Source organism: Pseudophryne corroboree, chromosome 4 (assembly GCF_028390025.1).
Source record: "Pseudophryne corroboree isolate aPseCor3 chromosome 4, aPseCor3.hap2, whole genome shotgun sequence".
NCBI classification, from domain to species: Eukaryota; Metazoa; Chordata; class Amphibia; order Anura; family Myobatrachidae; genus Pseudophryne; species Pseudophryne corroboree.
The window spans coordinates 739,697,931-739,720,693 of record NC_086447.1 but is presented as its reverse complement, the minus strand read 5'-3'; the positions used below and the strand labels follow the sequence as shown (position 1 = coordinate 739,720,693).

General features: G+C 46.2%; 1 protein-coding gene across 4 annotated transcripts in view; it reads right to left on the bottom strand.

Annotated features, from left to right (window-relative positions):
* The window catches only part of ABHD12 (abhydrolase domain containing 12, lysophospholipase), a 364,140-nt gene that overhangs the window by 214,863 nt on the left and 126,514 nt on the right, over positions 1-22,763 (bottom strand). For 2 of the 4 annotated variants that reach the window (XR_010176161.1, XM_063918117.1), the window contains exon 2: positions 11,747-11,908. The exons of the other annotated variants lie outside the window; for them this stretch is intronic. Coding sequence is in view for 1 of the 2 variants with exons in the window: in XM_063918117.1 (XP_063774187.1) it covers positions 11,747-11,908 (162 nt within the window). In the remaining variant the exon portion in view is untranslated. The remainder of the gene's footprint in view (positions 1-11,746; positions 11,909-22,763) is intronic. 4 annotated transcript variants of the gene reach the window in all.

Genomic DNA, 22,763 nt, shown 5'->3' with positions numbered 1-22,763 from the left:
GATTTCCTGGTGAAGCATTCGTGCTGTGCTGGTTTATATCTTATTCTTATTTATCAGTAACTGCGAGCAGTGCAACTGTGACAGACTGAGCAGCCTGTGGTGAAGCCTTTGTAGTACATTGACATGTACGTGGTCTTTACAATGTAAAGCCGCATGTGAAATACAACATATGGATTCTGAAGAGCCAATCCCATTATGTAAAACGGAACAGACATGCTGGTTTCTGAGTAACAGTAGTTCTAGGTCACCTAAATAGCATTTTATTACTGGCTACATTGTACACTATGGGGGAAATGTAATTGCTTTTAATCTAGATGGCGCCCGATGGCAGCAATTCAATTGTTCTGCCGTTTGGGCGCACATTAGCCACCGAGGTCACATTTTTTCACGCAGCCTCCTGAGGTGCGAGAAAAAAAAATATATGCAAACTCTGCAATTTGGGGGACCAAACAGTAGTTTGGACACTCAAAGCAGGGTGAGCAGACAAGATGAACGGTTTTAAATGGGAGGCTGTTTGTGCACAACATACATAGGCACCCAAACAAAAATATGTATAACTAATCATGAAGAATAAATATGGGTGTACAGACAGGAGCATCCTCAGTGATAACTGTAGAACAGGGGTGTCAAAGACAAGGCCCGCGGGCCAAATCCGGCCCGCCAGACCTCGTCTGATGGCCCGCGGTGCCGCCGCCATGAAACCCCCTTCTCCCGAGTGCCCAGCTCGGGGGGGCGGGGTTTTGCGGAATGACGCGATTGCGTCGTGACGTCACGGCGCAAACGCGTCATTCAACGAAACCCCGTCGGAGGAGGGAGAAGGGAGCCGCGCAGACGAGGAGGGAGAGGCGGCTGAAGAGCGGCGAGAACCGCTTCAAATGTAAGTCAGCCCCTCTCCCTTCCTCTCTTTCTTTCTCTCTCTCTCCCTCCTTCCACCACCTGCTGCAATGTGTAAAATGGGGACCTGTGCCTGCCACAATGTGTAAAATGGGGACCTGTACCTGCCGCTATGTGTAAAATGGGGACCTGTGCCTGCCGCTATGTGTAAAATGGGGACCTGTGCCTGCCACAATGTGTAAAATGGGGACCTGTGCCTGCCACAATGTGTAAAATGGGGACCTGTGCCTGCCACAATGTGTAAAATGGGGACCTGTGCCTGCCACAATGTGTAAAATGGGGACCTGTGCCTGCCACAATGTGTAAAATGGGGACCTGTGCCTGCCGCTATGTGTAAAATGGGGACCTGTGCCTGCCACAATGTGTAAAATGGGGACCTGTGCCTGCCACAATGTGTAAAATGGGGACCTGTACCTGCCGCTATGTGTAAAATGGGGACCTGTGCCTGCCACAATGTGTAAAATGGGGACCTGTGCCTGCCACAATGTGTAAAATGGGGACCTGTGCCTGCCACAATGTGTAAAATGGGGACCTGTGCCTGCCACAATGTGTAAAATGGGGACCTGTGCCTGCCACAATGTGTAAAATGGGGACCTGTGCCTGCCGCAATGTGTAAAATGGGGACCTGTGCCTGCCGCAATGTGTAAAATGGGGACCTGTGCACTATAAAAGGGGGCACATGGCTGGGCACTATAAAAGGGGGCACATGGCTGGGCACTTTAAAAGGGGGCAGATGGCTGGGCACATATAAGGCAGGTGGAGCGGTAAATTTTGGATAGACCTACAGATACAACCGGCCCTTTGATGGGGACCAAACTGCTGATGCGGCCCCCGATGAATTTGAGTTTGACACCCCTGCTGTAGAAAGTCTTTGAAAACACTGCCTCTGAGTGACCAGCATAGTGTCACAGTGTCAGCATCAAGCAGTAACACATCCTTGCCTGCTCTCCAACTCACGATTTTTCAGATAGCTCCCCGCACCCACGGAAGAGAGGCCAAATCTCCTGTATCCCACCCACTTCCTAGTGAAGCGGGCAGGATTAAATTATACCCGGGATTTGCAGAACTGTATGGAGGGAGTGGGGCTAAAAGATGTAAAATTGCATCTTTTAGTCCCAGCCCCTCCCCATGGACTACGGGGCAGGGCCTAGTAAAGTTACAGCTGCCCCAGAAGTGGCCAGCAGAGTCTCCTCTGACATTACAGCTTGCCTACAGGCTGCATTAAGCTCATTCCTGGGCCAGCTTTCTCTATCACTCACAGCTCTACTGATGTCAGGTCTTGGAGGGCAAAGGACATCAACAGGGCACCAGACTAAAGCTCTCCTGTGCCAATGGGGTTGCCCCTTTTTATCTTTCTATAGTAAATAATAAGAATTTACTTACCGATAATTCTATTTCTCGTAGTCCGTAGTGGATGCTGGGGACTCCGTAAGGACCATGGGGAATAGCGGCTCCGCAGGAGACTGGGCACAAAAGTAAAGCTTTAGAACTACCTGGTGTGCACTGGCTCCTCCCCCCATGACCCTCCTCCAAGCCTCAGTTAGGATACTGTGCCCGGACGAGCGTACACAATAAGGAAGGATTTTGAATCCCGGGTAAGACTCATACCAGCCACACCAATCACACTGTACAACTCGTGATCTAAACCCAGTTAACAGCATGAGAACAGAGGAGCCTCTAGAAAAGATGGCTCACTACAGCAATAACCCGATTTTTTGGTAACAATAACTATGTACCAGTATTGCAGACAATCCGCACTTGGGATGGGCGCCCAGCATCCACTACGGACTACGAGAAATAGAATTATCGGTAAGTAAATTCTTATTTTCTCTAACGTCCTAAGTGGATGCTGGGGACTCCGTAAGGACCATGGGGATTATACCAAAGCTCCCAAACGGGCGGGAGAGTGCGGATGACTCTGCAGCACCAAATGAGAGAACTCCAGGTCCTCCTCAGCCAGGGTATCAATTTTGTAGAATTTTACAAACGTATTTGCTCCTAACCAAGTAGCTGCTCGGCAAAGTTGTAAAGCCGAGACCCCTCGGGCAGCCGCCCAAGATGAGCCCATCTTCCTTGTGGAGTGGACATTTACAGATTTTTGGCTGTGGCAGGCCTGCCATAGAATGTGCAAGCTGAATTGTACTACAAATCCAACGAGCAATAGTCTGCTTAGAAGCAGGAGCACCCAGCTTGTTGGGTGCATACAGGATAAACAGCGAGTCAGATTTTCTGACTCCAGCCGTCCTGGAAACATATTTTCAGGGCCCTGACAACGTCTAGCAACTTGGAGTCCTCCAAGTCCCTAGTAGCCGCAGGCACCACAATAGGTTGGTTCAGGTGAAACGCTGAAACCACCTTAGGGAGAAACTGAGGACGAGTCCTCAATTCCGCCCTGTCCGAATGGAAAATCAGATAAGGGCTTTTACAGGATAAAGCCGCCAATTCTGACACGCGCCTGGCCCAGGCCAGGGCCAACAGCATGACCACTTTCCATGTGAGATATTTTAACTCCACAGATTTAAGTGGTTCAAACCAATGTGACTTTTGGAACCCAAAAACTACATTGAGATCCCAAGGTGCCACTGGAGGCACAAAAGGAGGCTGTATATGCAGTACCCCTTTTACAACGTCTGAACTTAAGGGACTGAAGCTAGTTCTTTTTGGAAGAAAATTGACAGGGCCGAAATTTGAACCTTAATGGACCCCAATTTCAGGCCCATAGACACTCCTGTTTGCAGGAAATGTAGGAATCGACCCAGTTGAATTTCCTCCGTCTGGCCTTACTGGCCTCGCACCACGCAACATATTTTCGCCAAATGCGGTGATAATGTTTTGCGGTTACATCCTTCCTGGTTTTGATCAGGATAGGGATGACTTCATCCGGAATGCCTTTTTTCCTTCAGGATCCGGCGTTCAACCGCCATGCCGTCAAACGCAGCCGCGGTAAGTCTTGGAACAGACAGGGTCCTTGCTGGAGCAGGTCCCTTCTTAGAGGTAGAGGCCACGGATCCTCCGTGAGCATCTCTTGAAGTTCCGGTTACCAAGTCCTTCTTGGCCAATCCGGAGCCACGAATATAGTGCTTACTCCTCTCCATCTTATCAATCTCAGTACCTTGGGTATGAGAGGCAGATGAGGGAACACATACACTGACTGGTACACCCACGGTGTTACCAGAGCGTCTATAGCTATTGCCTGAGGGTCCCTTGACCTGGCGCAATACCTGTCGAGTTTTTCCCAACGGTTTATAATCATGTGGAAGACTTCTGGGTGAAGTCCCCACTCTCCCGGGTGGAGGTCGTGTCTGCTGAGGAAGTCTGCTTCCCAGTTGTCCACTCCCGGAATTGCTGACAGTGCTATCACATGATTTTCCGCCCAGCGAAGAATCCTTGCAGCTTCTGCCATTGCCCTCCTGCTTCTTGTGCCACCCTGTCTGTTTACGTGGGTGACTGCCGTGATGTTGTCCGACTGGATCAACACCGGCTGACCTTGAAGCAGAGGACTTGCTAAGCTTAGAGCATTGTAAATGGCCCTTAGCTTCAGGATATTTATGTGAAGTGATGTCTCCAGGCTTGACCATAAGCCCTGGAAATTCCTTCCCTGTGTGACTGCTCCCCAGCCTCGCAGGCTGGCATCCGTGGTCACCAGGACCCAGTCCTGAATGCCGAATCTGCGGCCCTCTAGAAGATGAGCACTCTGCAACCAACACAGGAGGGACACCCTTGTTCTTGGTGACAGGGTTATCCGCTGATGCATCTGAAGATGCGACCCGCGGACCATTTGTCCAGCAGGTCCCACTGGAAAGTTCTTGCGTGGAATCTGCCGAATGGGATTGCTTCGTAGGAAGCCACCATTTTACCCAGAACCCTTGTGCATTGATGCACTGAGACTTGGCTCGGTTTTAGGAGGTTCCTGACTAGCTCGGATAACTCCCTGGCTTTCTCCTCCGGGAGAAACACCTTTTTCTGGACTGTGTCCAGGATCATCCCTAGGAACAGAAGACGAGTCGTCTGAACCAGCTGCGATTTTGGAATATTAAGAATCCAATCGTGCTGCCGCAACACTACCTGAGATAGTGCTACACCGACCTTCAACTGTTCCCTGGATCTTACCCTTATCAGGGAATCGTCCAAGTAAGGGATAACTAAAATTCCCTTCCGTCGAAGGAATATCATCATTTCGCCCATTACCTTGGTAAAGACCCGGGGTGCCGTGGACCATCCATACGGCAGCGTCTGAACTGATAGTGACAGTTCTGTACCATAAACCTGAGGTACCCTTGGTGAGAACGGTAAATTTGGACATGAAGGTAAGCATCCTTGATGTCCCGAGACATCATGTAGTCCCCTTCTTCCAGGTTCGCAATCACTGCTCTGAGTGACTCAATCTTGAATTTGAACCTCTGTATGTAAGTGTTCAAAGATTTTAGATTTAGAATCGGTCTCACCGAGCCGTCCGGCTTCGGTACCACAACAATGTGGAATAATACCCCGTTCCCTGTTGCAGGAGGGGTACCTTGATTATCACCTGCTGGGAATACAGCTTGTGAATGGCTTCCAAAACTGTCTCCCTGTCAGAAGGAGACATCGGTAAAGCCGACTTTAGGAAACGGCGAGGGGGAGACGTCTCGAATTCCAATTTGTACCCCTGAGATATCACCTGAAGGATCCAGGGGTCTACTTGCGAGTGAGCCCACTGCGCGCTGAAATTTATTGAGACCTTGCCTGATTCTGCTTGTAAAGCCCCAGCGTCATACTGAGGGCTTGGCAGAGGCGGGAGAGGGTTTCTGTTCCTGGGAACTGGCTGATTTCTGCAGCCTTTTTCCTCTCCCTCTGTCACGGGGCAGAAATGAGGAACCTTTTGCCCGCTTGTCCACGAAAAGACTGCGCCTAATAATACGGCGTCTTCTCATGTTGAGAGGCGACCTGGGGTACAAACGTGGATTTCCCAGCTGTTGCCGTGGCCACCAGGTCTGAAAGACCGACCCCAAATAACTCCTCCCCTTAATAAGGCAATACTTCCAAATGCCGTTTGAAATCCGCATCACCTGACCACTGTCGTGTCCATAACCCTCTACTGGTAGAAATGGACAACGCACTTAGACTTGATGCCAGTCGGCAAATATTCCGCTGTGCATCACGCATATATAGAAATGCATCTTTTAAATGCTCTATAGGCAAAAATATACTGTCCCTATCTAGGGTATCAATATTTTCAGTCAGGGAATCCGACCACGCCAACCCAGCACTGCACATCCAGGCTGAGGCGATTGCTGGTCGCAGTATAACACCAGTATGTGTGTAAATACATTTTAGGATACCCTCCTGCTTTCTATCAGCAGGATCCTTAAGGGCGGCCATCTCAGGAGAGGGTAGAGCCCTTACAAGCGTGTGAGCGCTTTATCCACCCTAGAGGGTGTTTCCCAACGCACCCTAACCTCTGGCGGGAAAGGATATAATGCCAATAACATTTTAGAAATTATCAGTTGTTATCGGGGGAAACCCACGCATCATCACTCACCTCATTTAATTTCTCAGATTCAGGAAAACTACAGGTAGTTTTTCCTCACCGAACATAATACCCCTTTTTGGTGGTACTCGTATTATCAGAAATGTGTAAAACATTTTTCATTGCCTCCATCATGTAACGTGTGGCCCTACTGGAAGTCACATTTGTCTCTTCACCGTCGACACTGGAGTCAGTATCCGTGTCGGCGTCTATATCTGCCATCTGAGGTAACGGGCGCTTTAGAGCCCCTGACGGCCTATGAGACGTCTGGACAGGCACAAGCTGAGTAGCCGGCTGTCTCATGTCAACCACTGTCTTTTATACAGAGCTGACACTGTCACGTAATTCCTTCCAACAGTTCATCCACTCAGGTGTCGACCCCCTAGGGGGTGACATCACTATTACAGGCAATCTGCTCCGTCTCCACATCATTTTTCTCCTCATACATGTCGACACAAACGTACCGACATACAGCACACACACAGGGAATGCTCTGATAGAGGACAGGACCCCACTAGCCCTTTGGGGAGACAGAGGGAGAGTTTGCCAGCACACACCAGAGCAAACAAAAAAGAGTTATGTGTGCATAGGCGCCTTTGTAACAAAGATGAGAGGATAATGTAAAACAATATTTATTTAAAAACATAGAAGCATAGACAGCATAACAAAATACAATGAACATATATATTGCACTTGTCCCAAAAAGATTTCTCACCCTCTAATGGATTTGCGGTGGGCAGATGGCTTTCTCAGCAAAAAAGCGATCAGTTCCCAGTGTGGTTCAGATGGCACCACCGCAAAAAGCTTTTGTCTTTAGAAGGCTGAGTAGGGATTCAGTCGGTGCATTCAAAATAGGGTATCCATATCGTCCAAACAACGCGTTTCGGAGTGTGCAACTCCTTTTTCAAGCTTGGATGGTATGGATCACAACCAAATGGATATTTATACCCTTACTAATTGACACAATTTTTCAATTATTCCCATTTCCGGTTTCGCCGACCGGAAGTGACGATTATATATAGGCAAAACTACTAGAAGCCTTAAAACAAGAACAGCAGAACACATTTATAATATTAAGAAGGGTCTCAGTACCCATCCCTTGTCTGAACACTTTTCAGTGGTTCATAACAAATGCGAAAAGGGAATAAAAAGATTCCTTGGGATCCAATTAATTAAAGGAAATTGGAAATATAAAAATACAGAAAGAAAACTTGCGCAGAGTGAAATGAAGTGGATCTACACCTTGAACACTTTACAACCTGAAGGACATAATTTTGATTTTGAGTTGAAATGGTTTTTAGAGTAATTTTAACCATTGTATGTGATTCTTAATTGTTTTTATCTTCTTCTCTCTGAGCCTTATATTAGAATGAAGATTCTTTTGGATTTTTGAGATGCCTATCTCCCGGTATTAGGGACGGACTGGCCCGGAATACACAGTACGGCAAAGTTTTGGTGAGGAGATATGACAGTGGATCTAATTCCCTCTTCTTTTCTGCAAAATACTTCTCAAATGAATCGAAAAAGGAATCTACAAATGGCCGTTATGTGGAACGCAGCGGTGGAACACATATGTCACATCCGGCAAAGTGATTTCGGAAGTCTTTTCCATTTTTAATGACAAAGTTTTTGTTTGGGGACATTTTTGTACATTTTTTCTATATGTATATGTGGATCTTATGTATATGTTAATAGATCAAATAGAAGGGATTCTTTCTTTTAAAATTTAGAAGTTTGTAGATCCCCAGCATAAGTATATGATTGAAATTCTTAAATTCTAAAATGGCCACCGTTTGGAACGCAGCGGTGGAACGCATGCGTCACTTCCGGTCGGCGAAAACGGAAGAAAGTTCTTGTTTTCGCTTTTGGTGACCGTGAAGTCCATTAGATAATGAGTAACAGGCGGATGTGCCTGCACATAAGTGCTGGGGGTAATATATATTATATGGAATATTACGACATAGAGATACTGAGACGCAACCGGAAGTGATGAACTGCATACGTCACTTCCGGTCGGCGAAACCGGAAATGGGAATAATTGAAAAATTGTGTCAATTAGTAAGGGTATAAATATCCATTTGGTTGTGATCCATACCATCCAAGCTTGAAAAAGGAGTTGCACACTCCGAAACGCGTTGTTTGGACGATATGGATACCCTATTTTGAATGCACCGACTGAATCCCTACTCAGCCTTCTAAAGACAAAAGCTTTTTGCGGTGGTGCCATCTGAACCACACTGGGAACTGATCGCTTTTTTGCTGAGAAAGCCATCTGCCCACCGCAAATCCATTAGAGGGTGAGAAATCTTTTTGGGACAAGTGCAATATATATGTTCATTGTATTTTGTTATGCTGTCTATGCTTCTATGTTTTTAAATAAATATTGTTTTACATTATCCTCTCATCTTTGTTACAAAGGCGCCTATGCACACATAACTCTTTTTTGTTTGCATTGTACCACAGGGATTTGGTGTTCCCTTTTTCTGTGTGACGGCTGCCCACTGTAACATTTATTGCGCACTTTGGATCTACCTTTTATCTTTGAGCACACACCAGAGCGCTATATATCTATACAGGGATAACCTTATATAAGTGTTTTTCCCCTTATAGCTGCTGTATTTTAATACTGCGCGTAATTAGTGCCCCCCCTCTCTTTTTTAACCCTTTCTGTAGTGTAGTGACTGCAGGGGAGAGCCAGGGAGCTTCCCTCCAACGGAGCTGTGAGGGAAAATGGCGCCAGTGTGCTGAGGAGATAGGCTCCGCCCCCTTATCGGCGGCCTTATCACCCGTTTTTCTATGTATTCTGGCAGGGGTTAAATGCATCCATATAGCCCAGGAGCTATATGTGATGCATTTTTTGCCATCCAAGGTGTTTTTATTGCGTCTCATGGCACCCCCCCCCCCAGCGCCCTGCACCCTCAGTGACCGGAGTGTGAAGTGTGCTGAGAGCAATGGCGCACAGCTGCAGTGCTGTGCGCTACCTTGTTGAAGACAGGACGTCTTCTGCCGCCAATTTTCCGGACCTCTTCTGTCTTCTGGCTCTGTAAGGGGGCCGGCGGCGCGGCTCTGGGACCCATCCATGGCTGGGCCTGTGATCGTCCCTCTGGAGCTAATGTCCAGTAGCCTAAGAAGCCCAATCCACTCTGCACGCAGGTGAGTTCGCTTCTTCTCCCCTTAGTCCCTCGATGCAGTGAGCCTGTTGCCAGCAGGTCTCACTGAAAATAAAAAACCTAAAACTAAACTTTTCACTAAGCAGCTCAGGAGAGCCACCTAGTGTGCACCCTTCTCGTTCGGGCACAAAAATCTAACTGAGGCTTGGAGGAGGGTCATGGGGGGAGGAGCCAGTGCACACCAGGTAGTTCTAAAGCTTTACTTTTGTGCCCAGTCTCCTGCGGAGCCGCTATTCCCCATGGTCCTTACGGAGTCCCCAGCATCCACTTAGGACGTTAGAGAAAAAACACACAAATACATCACACAATAAAAAGGACCTGGGAAATTATCTCTATAAATAATGCCCAAGGCATTTTATCAGGAAGTAGTTAAGAGAAAGTGATTTGCTGTATTAATAAAGTGCAGGACAATATTCCCTAGCGCTCGGAGTCATGGTATCTTATGTAAGGGTAGAGTAGAAGAGGAAATCATTCTTTATTCATGTTTAAAACGGTGTTTATTGAATCGCCTTAGTACGTGCGGTATCTGCAGACATTTCTGTGCCTGTATCTATGACATGCTATTGATTAGACCCTTCTATCATATATAGGGTGTGCTATGTTGGCAGTGTATACTGCAGTGTATAAGGTCATTTGCTGACGGAAGGAGATATAAAGGAAATCCTCAAGATACAGACCAGCTACTGTTGCTTATAGCAGGAATATAATCACCATCATCATCAGATGCCACAAAATCCTGCAACACTGGACAGCCAGCACAAATTAAACAAAATAAAAAACAATAACAAATTACATGTACAGTACAAACCAAACAAGCACAATTAAAAGGTAGCAATTAACAAAACTACATAAGTACAATTAAGATAAAAACAGAACACTCACAGAGAACCAGTAATGCAGAAGAACGTTACATGCGCATTTAAGGTAGGCAAGGAAGATGTGAATAAGAGTAGTAGGTGGAGATAGGGCCCTGCTTGTAAGAACTTACAGTCAAGAGGCAGGACGAAAGCAGAGACATAAAGGGCGGGATGTATCAAGTGGCAAACAAAATGCAATCAAACATATGTATTATCATCTGTATTATAATTCTATTGGGCTGCAATGTGCCCCATGCAGCATTCAATTTCCGGAGTTTGTGCCAGATAAGTAACGCCATCTATAGATGGTGTTACCTATAGATCCCCATGGGCTTCTTACAGCAATGAGTTCTTAAGGGTCAATTCAATTCAGCTGGGATTGAATAGTGCCGGGAATTAACTCCCAATGCTATTTAATTCAGTGCGATGTGATGCCTGACGAGAGGATTTCTGGGGTGCGAGCAGAAATCCAACAAAAGTGCTGGTGTGATGCTGTTTTCTGCCCTTAACGCGCCTGAAGCAGCATCGCGCCTGGCACTTAAGTCGGGGAACGCCAGTTCTCGTGACAAAACACCCTGTTTAGTTTGAGAAAACCAGCCTTCTCCAACTTAACAGCGCGCTGAATTGAATAGCATCGGAATCTAATTCCCAGCACTATTCAATCTGCGCTGAATTGAATTGACTCCTTAGAGCAGAGATTTTCAACCTTTTACAACTCGCGGCACCCTGAACTAGATTTAAATATTGCCAAGGCACACTCAAATATAATGGTGATGCATGGTGCAGTTGCGTGACCTAGGATGTCATCTCACAGCTTCTCCATAGGTAACGCTTGAGCCACATCTGAGAAAGCCAGAAGAGCCCAACACTGCCCGGGCCCAAAATAAGAACTGGCTCTGTAACCACTAAACCCACCAGTATTGATCATTCCAGGGCCTCAGTAGCAGCAAAACACTGACAGACCTGGCTCTGCTACTATGGCGGCACACATGGAGACTGCTCAGGGCACACTAGTGTGCCATGGCACAGTGGTTGAAAAACACTGCCTTAGAGAGCTAGCCGAGGTCAAGCAAGCGCAATAGGTCTTGAACACAGAAATCTTCTCATCACAAGGGACAGCTCTTCTAAAAAGACCTGTCCCAGGCATAAGCTAATAAATGCCACCATCCATGTGATAATGAGCAGTATGTATTGCATAGTACATGCAATACGCGATACATTCTGCCCTAGGACTTGATGCGTCGTGGCAGGTAAAGTGTATGTAAAGATTAGGGCAAGAACAAGTTAAGTAGGCTATAGTGGGTATTTAGAGAGCACACCTGATGGATGTGGAGTTTGGTGGAGGGTATTCCATAGATGGGGAGCAGCACAGTAGAAGTCTTGTAGGTGGGAGCAAATGGAGGATATCACAGATGGTGGTGGTGGTGGGGGTTGTTCGGGTGGGGTTGCTGTATCTTGTGTAGAGGTCATGAGAAGGACAACTGAAACAGTCAAGGAACTCATTTGGTTATTACATGCAAATTCTCCAAATCACTAATCTTTGTACTAGTAGGGGGCGGTTCAGTTGTGTCGGGTGTCCCCTGTTGGGCGTCTATAAGAATGGGCGCCCGACAGAGCAATTCCATTGTTTCTCTGTTTGGGTGCCCATTAGCATTTAACGCACCTGAAAGCACTGGATTTTAGCTGCGCTAAGTTCTTGTTTGGACGTCTAACGTCCTGGTTTGGGTGCTCAAACTACGGACTTTTCACATATTTTTTCTCGCACCTCTAGAGGCTGCAAGAAAACTTTTGTCTGCTGCAGCTAAAGGTGTGTCTGATTGGAGAAACAATTGAATTGCTCCAATAAGATGCTTATTCATTTAGACACACAGCATATGGCACCTGGAACATTTGAAATGCCCCTGCAAAGTGTTGTCAAAGGCTGGGTACACACCAGACAGACATGATAGTAGACCAATTCAGGCAAGTATACACACTTACCAATCGGCCGCTCAATGTGTTGGTCCTCTCATCCAGCTGTGACGTCAGCCCCTACATCCGCAAACCACCCGTACGCACAGACAGATGAGCTGATATATCTTTAGATATATTGCCCATCAGCTGTGCTGCACAAAGGACGCAAAGTGTCTATGAACTACATTGTTCGCAGCCATAAGGGGCTACACACCTGTTGCAGCATGGCATTCCCTGTCGCTGTTGCCCTCTGCAAGTGTGTATGTACTTACTAATGCAGAGTCCTGTTGCTATCAGCAGGCTATACATTCTTCTAGTGTGTACCCAGCTCTAGATACAGTAAAAAAAAAAAAAAAAAAAATGGAAAAAAAAAAAAAAAATTTTTTTTTATCTTTATAAAATTTGTTTTATTTTTATAAACAAGGCGTAGCTCCTGACCAATGTAAATAATGATACCATTCAAATTTGCATGATACTACTTGCTATATTTGTGCATATACTGCACTTGTTTGAGAATATGTTATTTTGGGAAGGAAATACAATGGACCAATCATGTTTGTCATTTATCCAAATCCTACAATGTTTTATCAAAGAGTAATAAACCACTATTGCCAAATGTTGTATGGTGAAGTTGTTTTCACAGTTGAAATGTGCTTAGATAGCTGAATTGTAAAACCTTATACTTTAGCTGTTGTCTGCTAAAAAAAAACAAAAAAAAACCACTTCCTTAAATTATTAATTAATGTCTGTACACATAGGAATGCAGATTGGTGCATCATTATACGGACCACACTACTGAAACTTACACCAGCCCTAAGCAGGTAAGGCCTCCTATACCTGTGTAGTGTTCATTCTAGCACCCTGCACCTGTCACAACACATGCAGTTCTCCTTTCCTGCCTTGTCTGTCACTCTCTGCTACTTACAGCAACACTGTGGTCTGTATCTCAGCACTGATGTACATTTTGTAGAATATACAGAGGATAAACATGTACAATTAAAAAAACCTACAATGGTACAGATAAATGAGCACAATTTTTTCTCCATGTGCAGAGCATTTATGAAGTCACCGAGTAGCAGGGCCGGATTAAGGCTGGTGGGGACACAGGGCAATGTAGGTTGTGGGGGCCCCCACACCAACCAACTGCCAGCACCCAATGCCCATGCCCCAACCCCCCCCCCCCCCCGCCTCTGCCAGTCCCTGCCCCTTACCCTCTTCCTCTGGAACAACAGCATGCATGAAATCCGCAATGGGGACCATTGTTTCTGTGTTGCTGCTGGCCTGTAGTGACAGAGGACACCGCGGGGTGGAGGCGGATGGGCTTCCCGCTCAGGATGATGGGACGCGCAGCTGTGAGGCAGGAGACCTGGCTGCCGTACCCACTAGCGGCAGCGCACAAACCTGGCACTGCTGTCACTCTGAGTGTGCAGGAGTAACTCGGCGGCCGCTGTTACTGAACAGCTAAACTGCGGAAGGGAGACTCCTGCAATTCAAAATTCAGTGTGTGGGAGGCCAAGGATGGCCGCCCCTGTAGACCCTGCCTTAATCCAGCTCTGAAAAGGAGCGATTAACCTGTGAGACGTGCAGCAACATTTATATGTGTTGAAAATGCCCTTTATGTCATTTTCTGACAAAAGTTGCAAAACTGATACAAATTATAAATGGCTAAGAATTGTAGTTAGTCACTTAGCAGTGGTAATTTACCACGGGATTATTTATTCCCCCAGGGCTATTCAATTAACCCCAACTGGAACCCACAAGCTGCAGTTAACAGGTGCTGCGACCCTGTTTGCACATAGGTACACAATCATTTTATGGGGGTTAAAAAGGGTCTCTGGTAAATCAGTGTGGTCTTTCTCACGGGGCAGTCTGCTTACACGGTGTAATGGCATATTTGACGGAAAGCTTCAAATAAAAGGGAAACTAATCTCACATACAGTACGTAGGTTTTTTTCTGCTTTCAATTGAAGCTGAGCAGGATACATGGGTTCTAAACTATCCAGCACAGTAAACTGGGTGGTAGATTACAGAAAGTACCAAACACTTTCCTATGCAATACTGTGACTGGTTGTGTCAGGTTTGGTATCCGGTCTCTAGATCGACCACACTTAGGTCGACAAGCATTAGATCGATCACTATTGGTCAACATGAGTTTTTCACTTTTTTATACTTTACGATCCACACGGACTACAATTGGGAACGGTAATCTGTGCCGAGCGCAGCAGTAGCGGAGCGAGGCACCTTGCCCGAAGCATGCAGAGTGAACATGGTGCACTAATTGGGGTTCCATGTCACTCTACGAAGAACATGACACCGATTTTTTTTTAAAAACTCATGTCGACCTAATGCTTGTGTCGACTTATTTCAGGTGTTGATTTAGTTACTGTTGACCTAAGTGTGGTCGACCCTATGATCCACATCAGTCAGGTTAATAGCAAGAAAATATTGAGGTCATAGAAAATAGGTTAAAAAGTGGATCAGATAGCCCAAGTAAAATTATAACATTTTATTTATACAAAAAGCTGGATATATAAAAATGGGAGGACAACATTTTTTACATGTAGATATTTACAGTATATAGATGTATATACTGTAAATGTACATTTAACTTAAAAGTGTAAAAATTATAAAAATGTATAAAAAAAAAAGTTGTAAGAAGCAGCAACAACATAAAAAGGAATATGGAGGCAGCTTATCTGTAATGCAGGAGGTCAACAGGGAATTCCCAACGTGTTTCGTCTATGCAGACTTCATCAAGGGGTCTGATATATATGACAGACAGACAGACAGACAGACAGACAGACAGACACACACACACACACACACTGGAGGGCTATGGCATATTTCTCCTCAAACCTAAAGCCTTTGAAGGGAGGAAATGTATACATACATTAATGTAATACTGAACATGACTTTTTTTTACAATCATTTAAGGAGCTGAAAACATACATTTAAAACAGCACAAAAGGGGCATTTTTTTCAGTATTTCAGGACCTGACAAGTTTTTCATAGCTTAGGCCAAACAAATGAAAAGTGTGCATTTCTTTCCATTTATCACTGGAAACCGATGCATATGTAAGGTTGTGATCACTCTATATACAGAGGAAATACAATGTAACATTGGTCACTAAGGGAGAGATGTATCAAACTTTTGAGAAAGAAGTGGGTAAGCTGCACATAGTAACCCATGAGCTTCTAACATTTTTGAAACAGAACTATATAAATGAAAGCTAGAAGCCGATTGGGAGCAAATCTACTTCACTTACTCTCTCTCCCTGTAAGACAATAGGACATGTTTACACATGCCTTGTATTTTAAATTCTTTACTTATTTAAAACAGACTAGAATAACACCATTCACTCTCTGCTGCTCCATATTCACCCTATGGAAAGCATAGCACCATCTTGGATCTCCAGTTCCTCTGTTCAGACCATTTGTTTCTTCCATTTCAACTCTACAACTTTTCTCTTTTTTGGGAAAACTACAAGGTTCTACCATTGGTCCCCCTCCTTTTATCCATCTATATATATTGCCTTGGTTAGTTTATTTAATCCTTTGATTTTACTACCATCTATAGCAGTAATGGGCAATGACAAGCAGAGCGCTAACCCTTTCGCTGTGGACCGACCACCAGCTCCTTCCTGTTTCATTATCAGATTTGTTGGTTAGAACTTTTACCACTTGTTAAAAATTCCTTATTATTGTGATTAATGTGAGTCTTTTGAAGGGTAGAGGGCTGCCCATGTGGCCCCTGAAGGGTGTCAGGCTGCCGATCACTGATCTATACGCTAATAATGCACAAATCTATTGCTCAGCACCAACTCTCTAGTGACTAGTGTTCCTGACTGCCTTGATGTGGTCTTCGCTTTCATGTTCTTGAGCGGCTTTACACTCCACATTATTAAACTGAGCTTGGAACTTTTCCTTTAGTGAAATATTTTCCTTTCCCTGAAATAACAATTGGACCACGATCAGGAGCAGTGTTTCCATTTTTATTTTTCCTGATTACAGGGGGATTAGATCATGATCAGAACAAAATTTACCTTGGCATCAGACAGAATTATATTTTTGTTTTTTGTACTTCGTTTTGTTAGCTTTAACTTTATGTATGTATTTATTTATGATTACATTTTAAGTGAAACTTTTGACAGGGATGTTACATTTTCATAGGGAAAAACAGGTAGAAACCATGGGGTATAATAACTAAAGGTCGATATTATTTGTTTTTGTTCGATGTTAGATCGATTTTAAATAGATGTTGGGCTAACAGGGTTAAAACACACATTTACTAGCAGATGATTTTTAAAAAAACATTTTTAAATGTTAGTAAATGTGTGTTTTAACCCTGGAAGCCCAACATCGATTACAATCGATTTAACATCGTTTCGAACAACGAACAAAAAATAAGATTTTACTTACCGATAAATCTATTTCTCGTAGTCCGTAGTGGATGCTGGGGACTCAGTCAGGACCATGGGGATTAGTGGCTCCGCAGGAGACAGGGCACAAAAATAAAGCTTTAGGATCAGGTGGTGTGCACTGGCTCCTCCCCCCATGACCCTCCTCCAAGCCTCAGTTAGGATACTGTGCCCGGACGAGCGTACACAATAAGGAAGGATTTTGAATCCCGGGTAAGACTCATACCAGCCACACCAATCACACCGTACAACTTGTGATCTGAACCCAGTTAACAGTATGACAACGTAGGAGCCTCTGAACAGACGGCTCACAACAATAACAACCCGATTTCTTTGTAACAATAACTATGTACAAGTATTGCAGACAATCCGCACTTGGGATGGGCGCCCAGCATCCACTACGGACTACGAGAAATAGATTTATCGGTAAGTAAAATCTTATTTTCTCTAACGTCCTAGTGGATGCTGGGGACTCCGTCAGGACCATGGGGATTATACCAAAGCTCCCAAACGGGCGGGAGAGTGCGGATGACTCTGCAGCACCGAATGAGAGAACTCCAGGTCCTCTTTAGCCAGGGTATCAAATTTGTAGAATTTTACAAACGTGTTCTCCCCCGACCACGTAGCTGCTCGGCAGAGTTGTAATGCCGAGACCCCTCGGGCAGCCGCCCAGGATGAGCCCACCTTCCTTGTGGAATGGGCCTTGACAGATTTAGGCTGTGGCAGGCCTGCCACAGAATGTGCAAGTTGAATTGTGCTACAAATCCAACGAGCAATCGTCTGCTTAGAAGCAGGAGCACCCAGCTTGTTGGGTGCATACAGTATAAACAGCGAGTCAGATTTTCTGACTCCAGCCGTCCTTGAAATATATATTTTCAATGCCCTGACAACGTCCAGCAACTTGGAATCCTCCAAATCGCTAGTAGCCGCAGGCACCACAATAGGCTGGTTCAGGTGAAACGCTGACACCACCTTAGGCAGAAAATGAGGACGCGTCCGCAGTTCTGCCCTGTCCGAATGGAAAATCAGATATGGGCTTTTATACGATAAAGCCGCCAATTCTGACACTCTCCTGGCTGAAGCCAGGGCCAGTAGCATGGTTACTTTCCATGTAAGATATTTCAAATCCGCCGATTTGAGTGGCTCAAACCAATGGGATTTGAGAAAATCCAAAACTACATTAAGGTCCCACGGAGCCACTGGGGGCACAACCGGGGGCTGTATATGTAGTACTCCTTTTACAAAAGTCTGGACTTCAGGAACTGAAGCCAATTCTTTCTGGAAGAAAATCGACAGGGCCGAAATTTGAACCTTAATGGACCCCAATTTGAGGCCCATAGACAATCCTGTTTGCAGGAAATGTAGGAATCGACCCAATTGAAATTCCTCCGTGGGGGCCTTCCTGGCCTCACACCACGCAACATATTTTCTCCAAATGCGGTGATAATGTTGTGCAGTCACCTCCTTCCTGTCTTTTACCAGTGTAGGAATGACCTCTTCCGGAATGCCTTTTTCCCTTAGAATTCGGCGTTCAACCGCCATGCCGTCAAACGCAGCCGCGGTAAGTCTTGGAATAGACACGGTCCCTGCTGAAGCAGGTCCCGTCTTAGAGGTAGAGGCCACGGATCTTCCGTGAGCATCTCCTGAAGTTCCGGGTACCAAGTTCTTCTTGGCCAATCCGGAGCCACGAGTATCGTTCTTACTCCCCTTTGCCGTATAATTCTCAGTACTTTTGGTATGAGAGGCAGAGGAGGAAACACATACACTGACTGGAACACCCACGGCGTTACCAGAGCGTCCACAGCTATTGCCTGAGGGTCTCTTGACCTGGCGCAATACCTGTCCAGTTTTTTGTTGAGGCGAGACGCCATCATGTCCACCTTTGGTTTTCCCAACGGTCCACAATCATGTGGAAGACTTCTGGATGAAGTCCCCACTCTCCTGGGTGTAGATCGTGTCTGCTGAGGAAGTCTGCTTCCCAGTTGTCCACTCCCGGAATGAACACTGTTGACAGTGCTATCACATGATCTTCCGCCCAGCGAAGAATCCTTGCAGCTTCTGCCATTGCTCTCCTGCTTCTTGTGCCGCCCTGTCTGTTTACGTGGGCGACTGCCGTGATGTTGTCCGACTGGATCAACACCGGCTGACCCTGAAGCAGGGGTTTTGCCAGGCTTAGAGCATTGTAAATCGCTCTTAGCTCCAGTATATTTATGTGAAGAGACATCTCCAGGTTTGACCATACTCCCTGGAAGTTTCTTCCCTGTGTGACCGCTCCCCAGCCTCTCAGACTGGCATCCGTGGTCACCAGGACCCAGTCCTGTATGCCGAATCTGCGGCCCTCTAACAGATGAGCACTCTGCAACCACCACAGAAGAGACACCCTTGTCCGTGGCGACAAGGTTATCCGCTGATGCATCTGCAGATGCGATCCGGACCATTTGTCCAGCAGATCCCACTGAAAAGTTCGTGCGTGGAATCTGCCGAATGGAATCGCTTCGTAAGAAGCCACCATCTTTCCCAGGACTCTTGTGCATTGATGCACAGACACTTTCCCTGGTTTTAGGAGGTTCCTGACAAGTTCGGATAACTCCTTGGCTTTCTCCTCCGGAAGAAACACCTTTTTCTGAACCGTGTCCAGAATCATTCCCAGGAACAGCAGACGTGTCGTCGGGGTCAATTGAGATTTTGGAAAATTCAGAATCCACCCGTGCTGTTGCAGCACTATTTGGGTTAGTGCTACTACGTCCCCCAGCTGTTCCCTGGACCTTGCCCTTATCAGGAGATCGTCCAAGTAAGGGATAATTAATACGCCTTTTCTTCGTAGAAGAAACATCATTTCGGCCATTACCTTGGTAAAGACCCGAGGTGCCGTGGACAATCCAAACAGCAGCGTCTGAAACTGATAATGACAGTTTTGCACCACGAACCTGAGGTACCCTTGATGTGAAGGGCAAATTGGGACATGCAGGTAAGCATCCTTGATGTCCAGGGACACCATAAAGTCCCCTTCTTCCAGATTCGCTATCACTGCTCTGAGTGACTCCATCTTGAACTTGAATTTTTGTATGTACAGGTTCAAAGATTTCAGATTTAGAATAGGTCTTACCGAGCCGTCCGGCTTCGGTACCACAAATAGTGTGGAATAATACCCCTTTCCCTGTTGTAGGAGGGGTACCTTGACTATCACCTGCTGAGAATACAGCTTGTTAATGGCTTCCAATACCGTCGCCCTGTCTGAGGGAGACGTTGGCAGAGCAGACTTTAGGAACCGGCGAGGGGGAGACTTCTCGAATTCCAACCTGTAACCCTGAGATATTATCTGCAGGATCCAGGGGCCCACCTGTGAGTGAGCCCACTGTGCGCTGAAATTCTTGAGTCGACCCCCCACCGCCCCCGAGTCCGCTTGTAAAGCCCCAACGTCATGCTGAGGGCTTTGCAGAAGCCGGGGGGGGGGGGCTTCTGCTCCTGGGAAGAAGCTGCTTGGTGCACTCTCTTACCCTTTCCTTTGCCTCGGGGCAAATATGACTGTCCTTTCGCCCGCTTGTTCCTATAGGAACGAAAGGACTGCGGCTGAAAAGACGGTGTCTTTTTCTGTTGGGAGGGGACCTGAGGTAAAAAGGTGGATTTCCCGGCTGTTGCCGTGGCCACCAAATCCGATAGACCGACCCCAAATAATTCCTCCCCCTTATACGGCAATACTTCCATATGCCGTTTGGAATCCGCATCACCTGACCATTGTCGCGTCCATAAACTTCTTCTGGCAGATATGGACATCGCACTTACTCTCGATGCCAGAGTGCAAATATCCCTCTGTGCATCTCGCATATATAGAAATGCATCCTTTAAATGCTCTATAGTCAGTAAAATACTGTCCCTATCCAGGGTATCAATATTTTCAGTCAGGGAATCCGACCAAACCACCCCAGCACTGCACATCCATGCAGAGGCGATGGCTGGTCGCAGTATAACACCAGTATGAGTGTATATACTTTTCAGGGTAGTTTCCAGCCTCCTATCTGCTGGATCCTTGAGGGCGGCCGTTTCAGGAGACGGTAACGCCACTTGTTTTGATAAGCGTGTGAGCGCCTTATCCACCCTAGGGGGTGTTTCCCAGCGCGCCCTAACCTCTGGCGGGAAAGGATATAATGCCAATAACTTCTTTGAAATTAGCAGTTTTCTATCGGGGTTAACCCACGCTTCATCACACACTTCATTCAATTCGTCTGATTCAGGAAAAACTACAGGTAGTTTTTTCAGACCCCACATAATACCCCTTTTTGTGGTACATGCAGTATCAGAGATATGTAAAGCCTCCTTCATTGCCGTGATCATAGAACGTGTGGCCCTACTGGAAAATACGTTTGTTTCTTCACCGTCGACACTAGATTCGGTGTCCGTGTCTGGGTCTGTGTCGACCGACTGAGGTAAAGGGCGTTTTACAGCCCCTGACGGTGTCTGAGACGCCTGTACAGGTACTAACTGGTTTTCCGGCCGTCTCATGTCGTCAACTGATTTTTGTAATGTGCTGACATTATCACGTAATTCCATAAATAAAGCCATCCATTCCGGTGTCGACTCCCTAGGGGGTGACATCACCATTACCGGCAATTGCTCCGCCTCCACACCAACATCGTCCTCATACACGTCGACACACACGTACCGACACACAGCAGACACACAGGGAATGCTCTTATCGAAGACAGGACCCCACTAGCCCTTTGGGGAGACAGAGGGAGAGTTTGCCAGCACACACCCAAGCGCTACAAATATATAGGAACAACCCTATAGAAGTGTTGTCTCCCTTATAGCAGCTTAATATATATCAAAAACGCCAAAAAAAAGTGCGCCCCCCCCCCCTCTCTTTTTTACCCTGTTTCTGTAGTGCAGTGCAGGGGAGAGTCCTGGGAGCCTTCCTCGCAGCGGAGCTGAGCAGGAAAATGGCGCTGTGTGCTGAGGAGATAGGCCCCTGGGGGGAGGAGCCAGTGCACACCACCTGATCCTAAAGCTTTATTTTTGTGCCCCGTCTCCTGCGGAGCCGCTAATCCCCATGGTCCTGACGGAGTCCCCAGCATCCACTAGGACGTTAGAGAAACATACAAAATCAACCTTTAGTAAATATACCCCCAGGAGATAGGAAAGCAGAAACACTGGGCCTAATTCAGATCTGATCGCAGCAGAAAATTTGTTACCTTGCAGTGCAATATGGTTTTGCCCATTAGCTAACAAATTTGCTGCTGCGATCAGATCTGAATTAGGCCCATTGTACAGATACCCCAGTAATCCCCATCTGCTTTTGGGGTAGATTTACCAAAGATTCTACAAATTGATGGAGATGCCCAGGGCAACCAGATTGTAATGTAGCTATTATTTCTCTACTGTGATTGATTGGTTGCTATGGGCAACACCACCACATTTCATTTTTTTTAAGCTTTGGTAAATCCACTCCTACATCCCTTTCTTGATCTACAACAGGCCTGGCCAACCTGTGGCTCTCCAGCTGTTGTTAAACTACAAATCCCATCATGCTTTGCCACAGTTTTGCTATTAGGGAAGGCTAAAACTGTGGCAGGGCATGCTGGGATGTGTAGTTTCACAACATCTGGAGAGCCACAGGTTGGCCAGGCCTGATCTACAAGAACATGCACCAAGCTCAGCAGTCAGCCGAAAGCCAATAGGTCAACACCATATCGTCGACATGGACAAAAGGTTGACAGGTTCAAATGGTCGAACAGAGTTATTGGTAACTTTTAGCATTTATTCAACTTATTCATACTTTCCATCCATGTGTTCGATTCAATTCGATGACCGTTCAATAGTGCCAATAATTTGCTCCCGGCACTATTCAATACAGCGCAGTAGTAAGTCGGAGAATGCCTATTCTCCTGGACTAAACTGGGTATTTTGTCAGGAGGATGGGCATTCTCCAACTTAAGTGCCTGCCGTGACACTGTTTCTGCCACGCTCA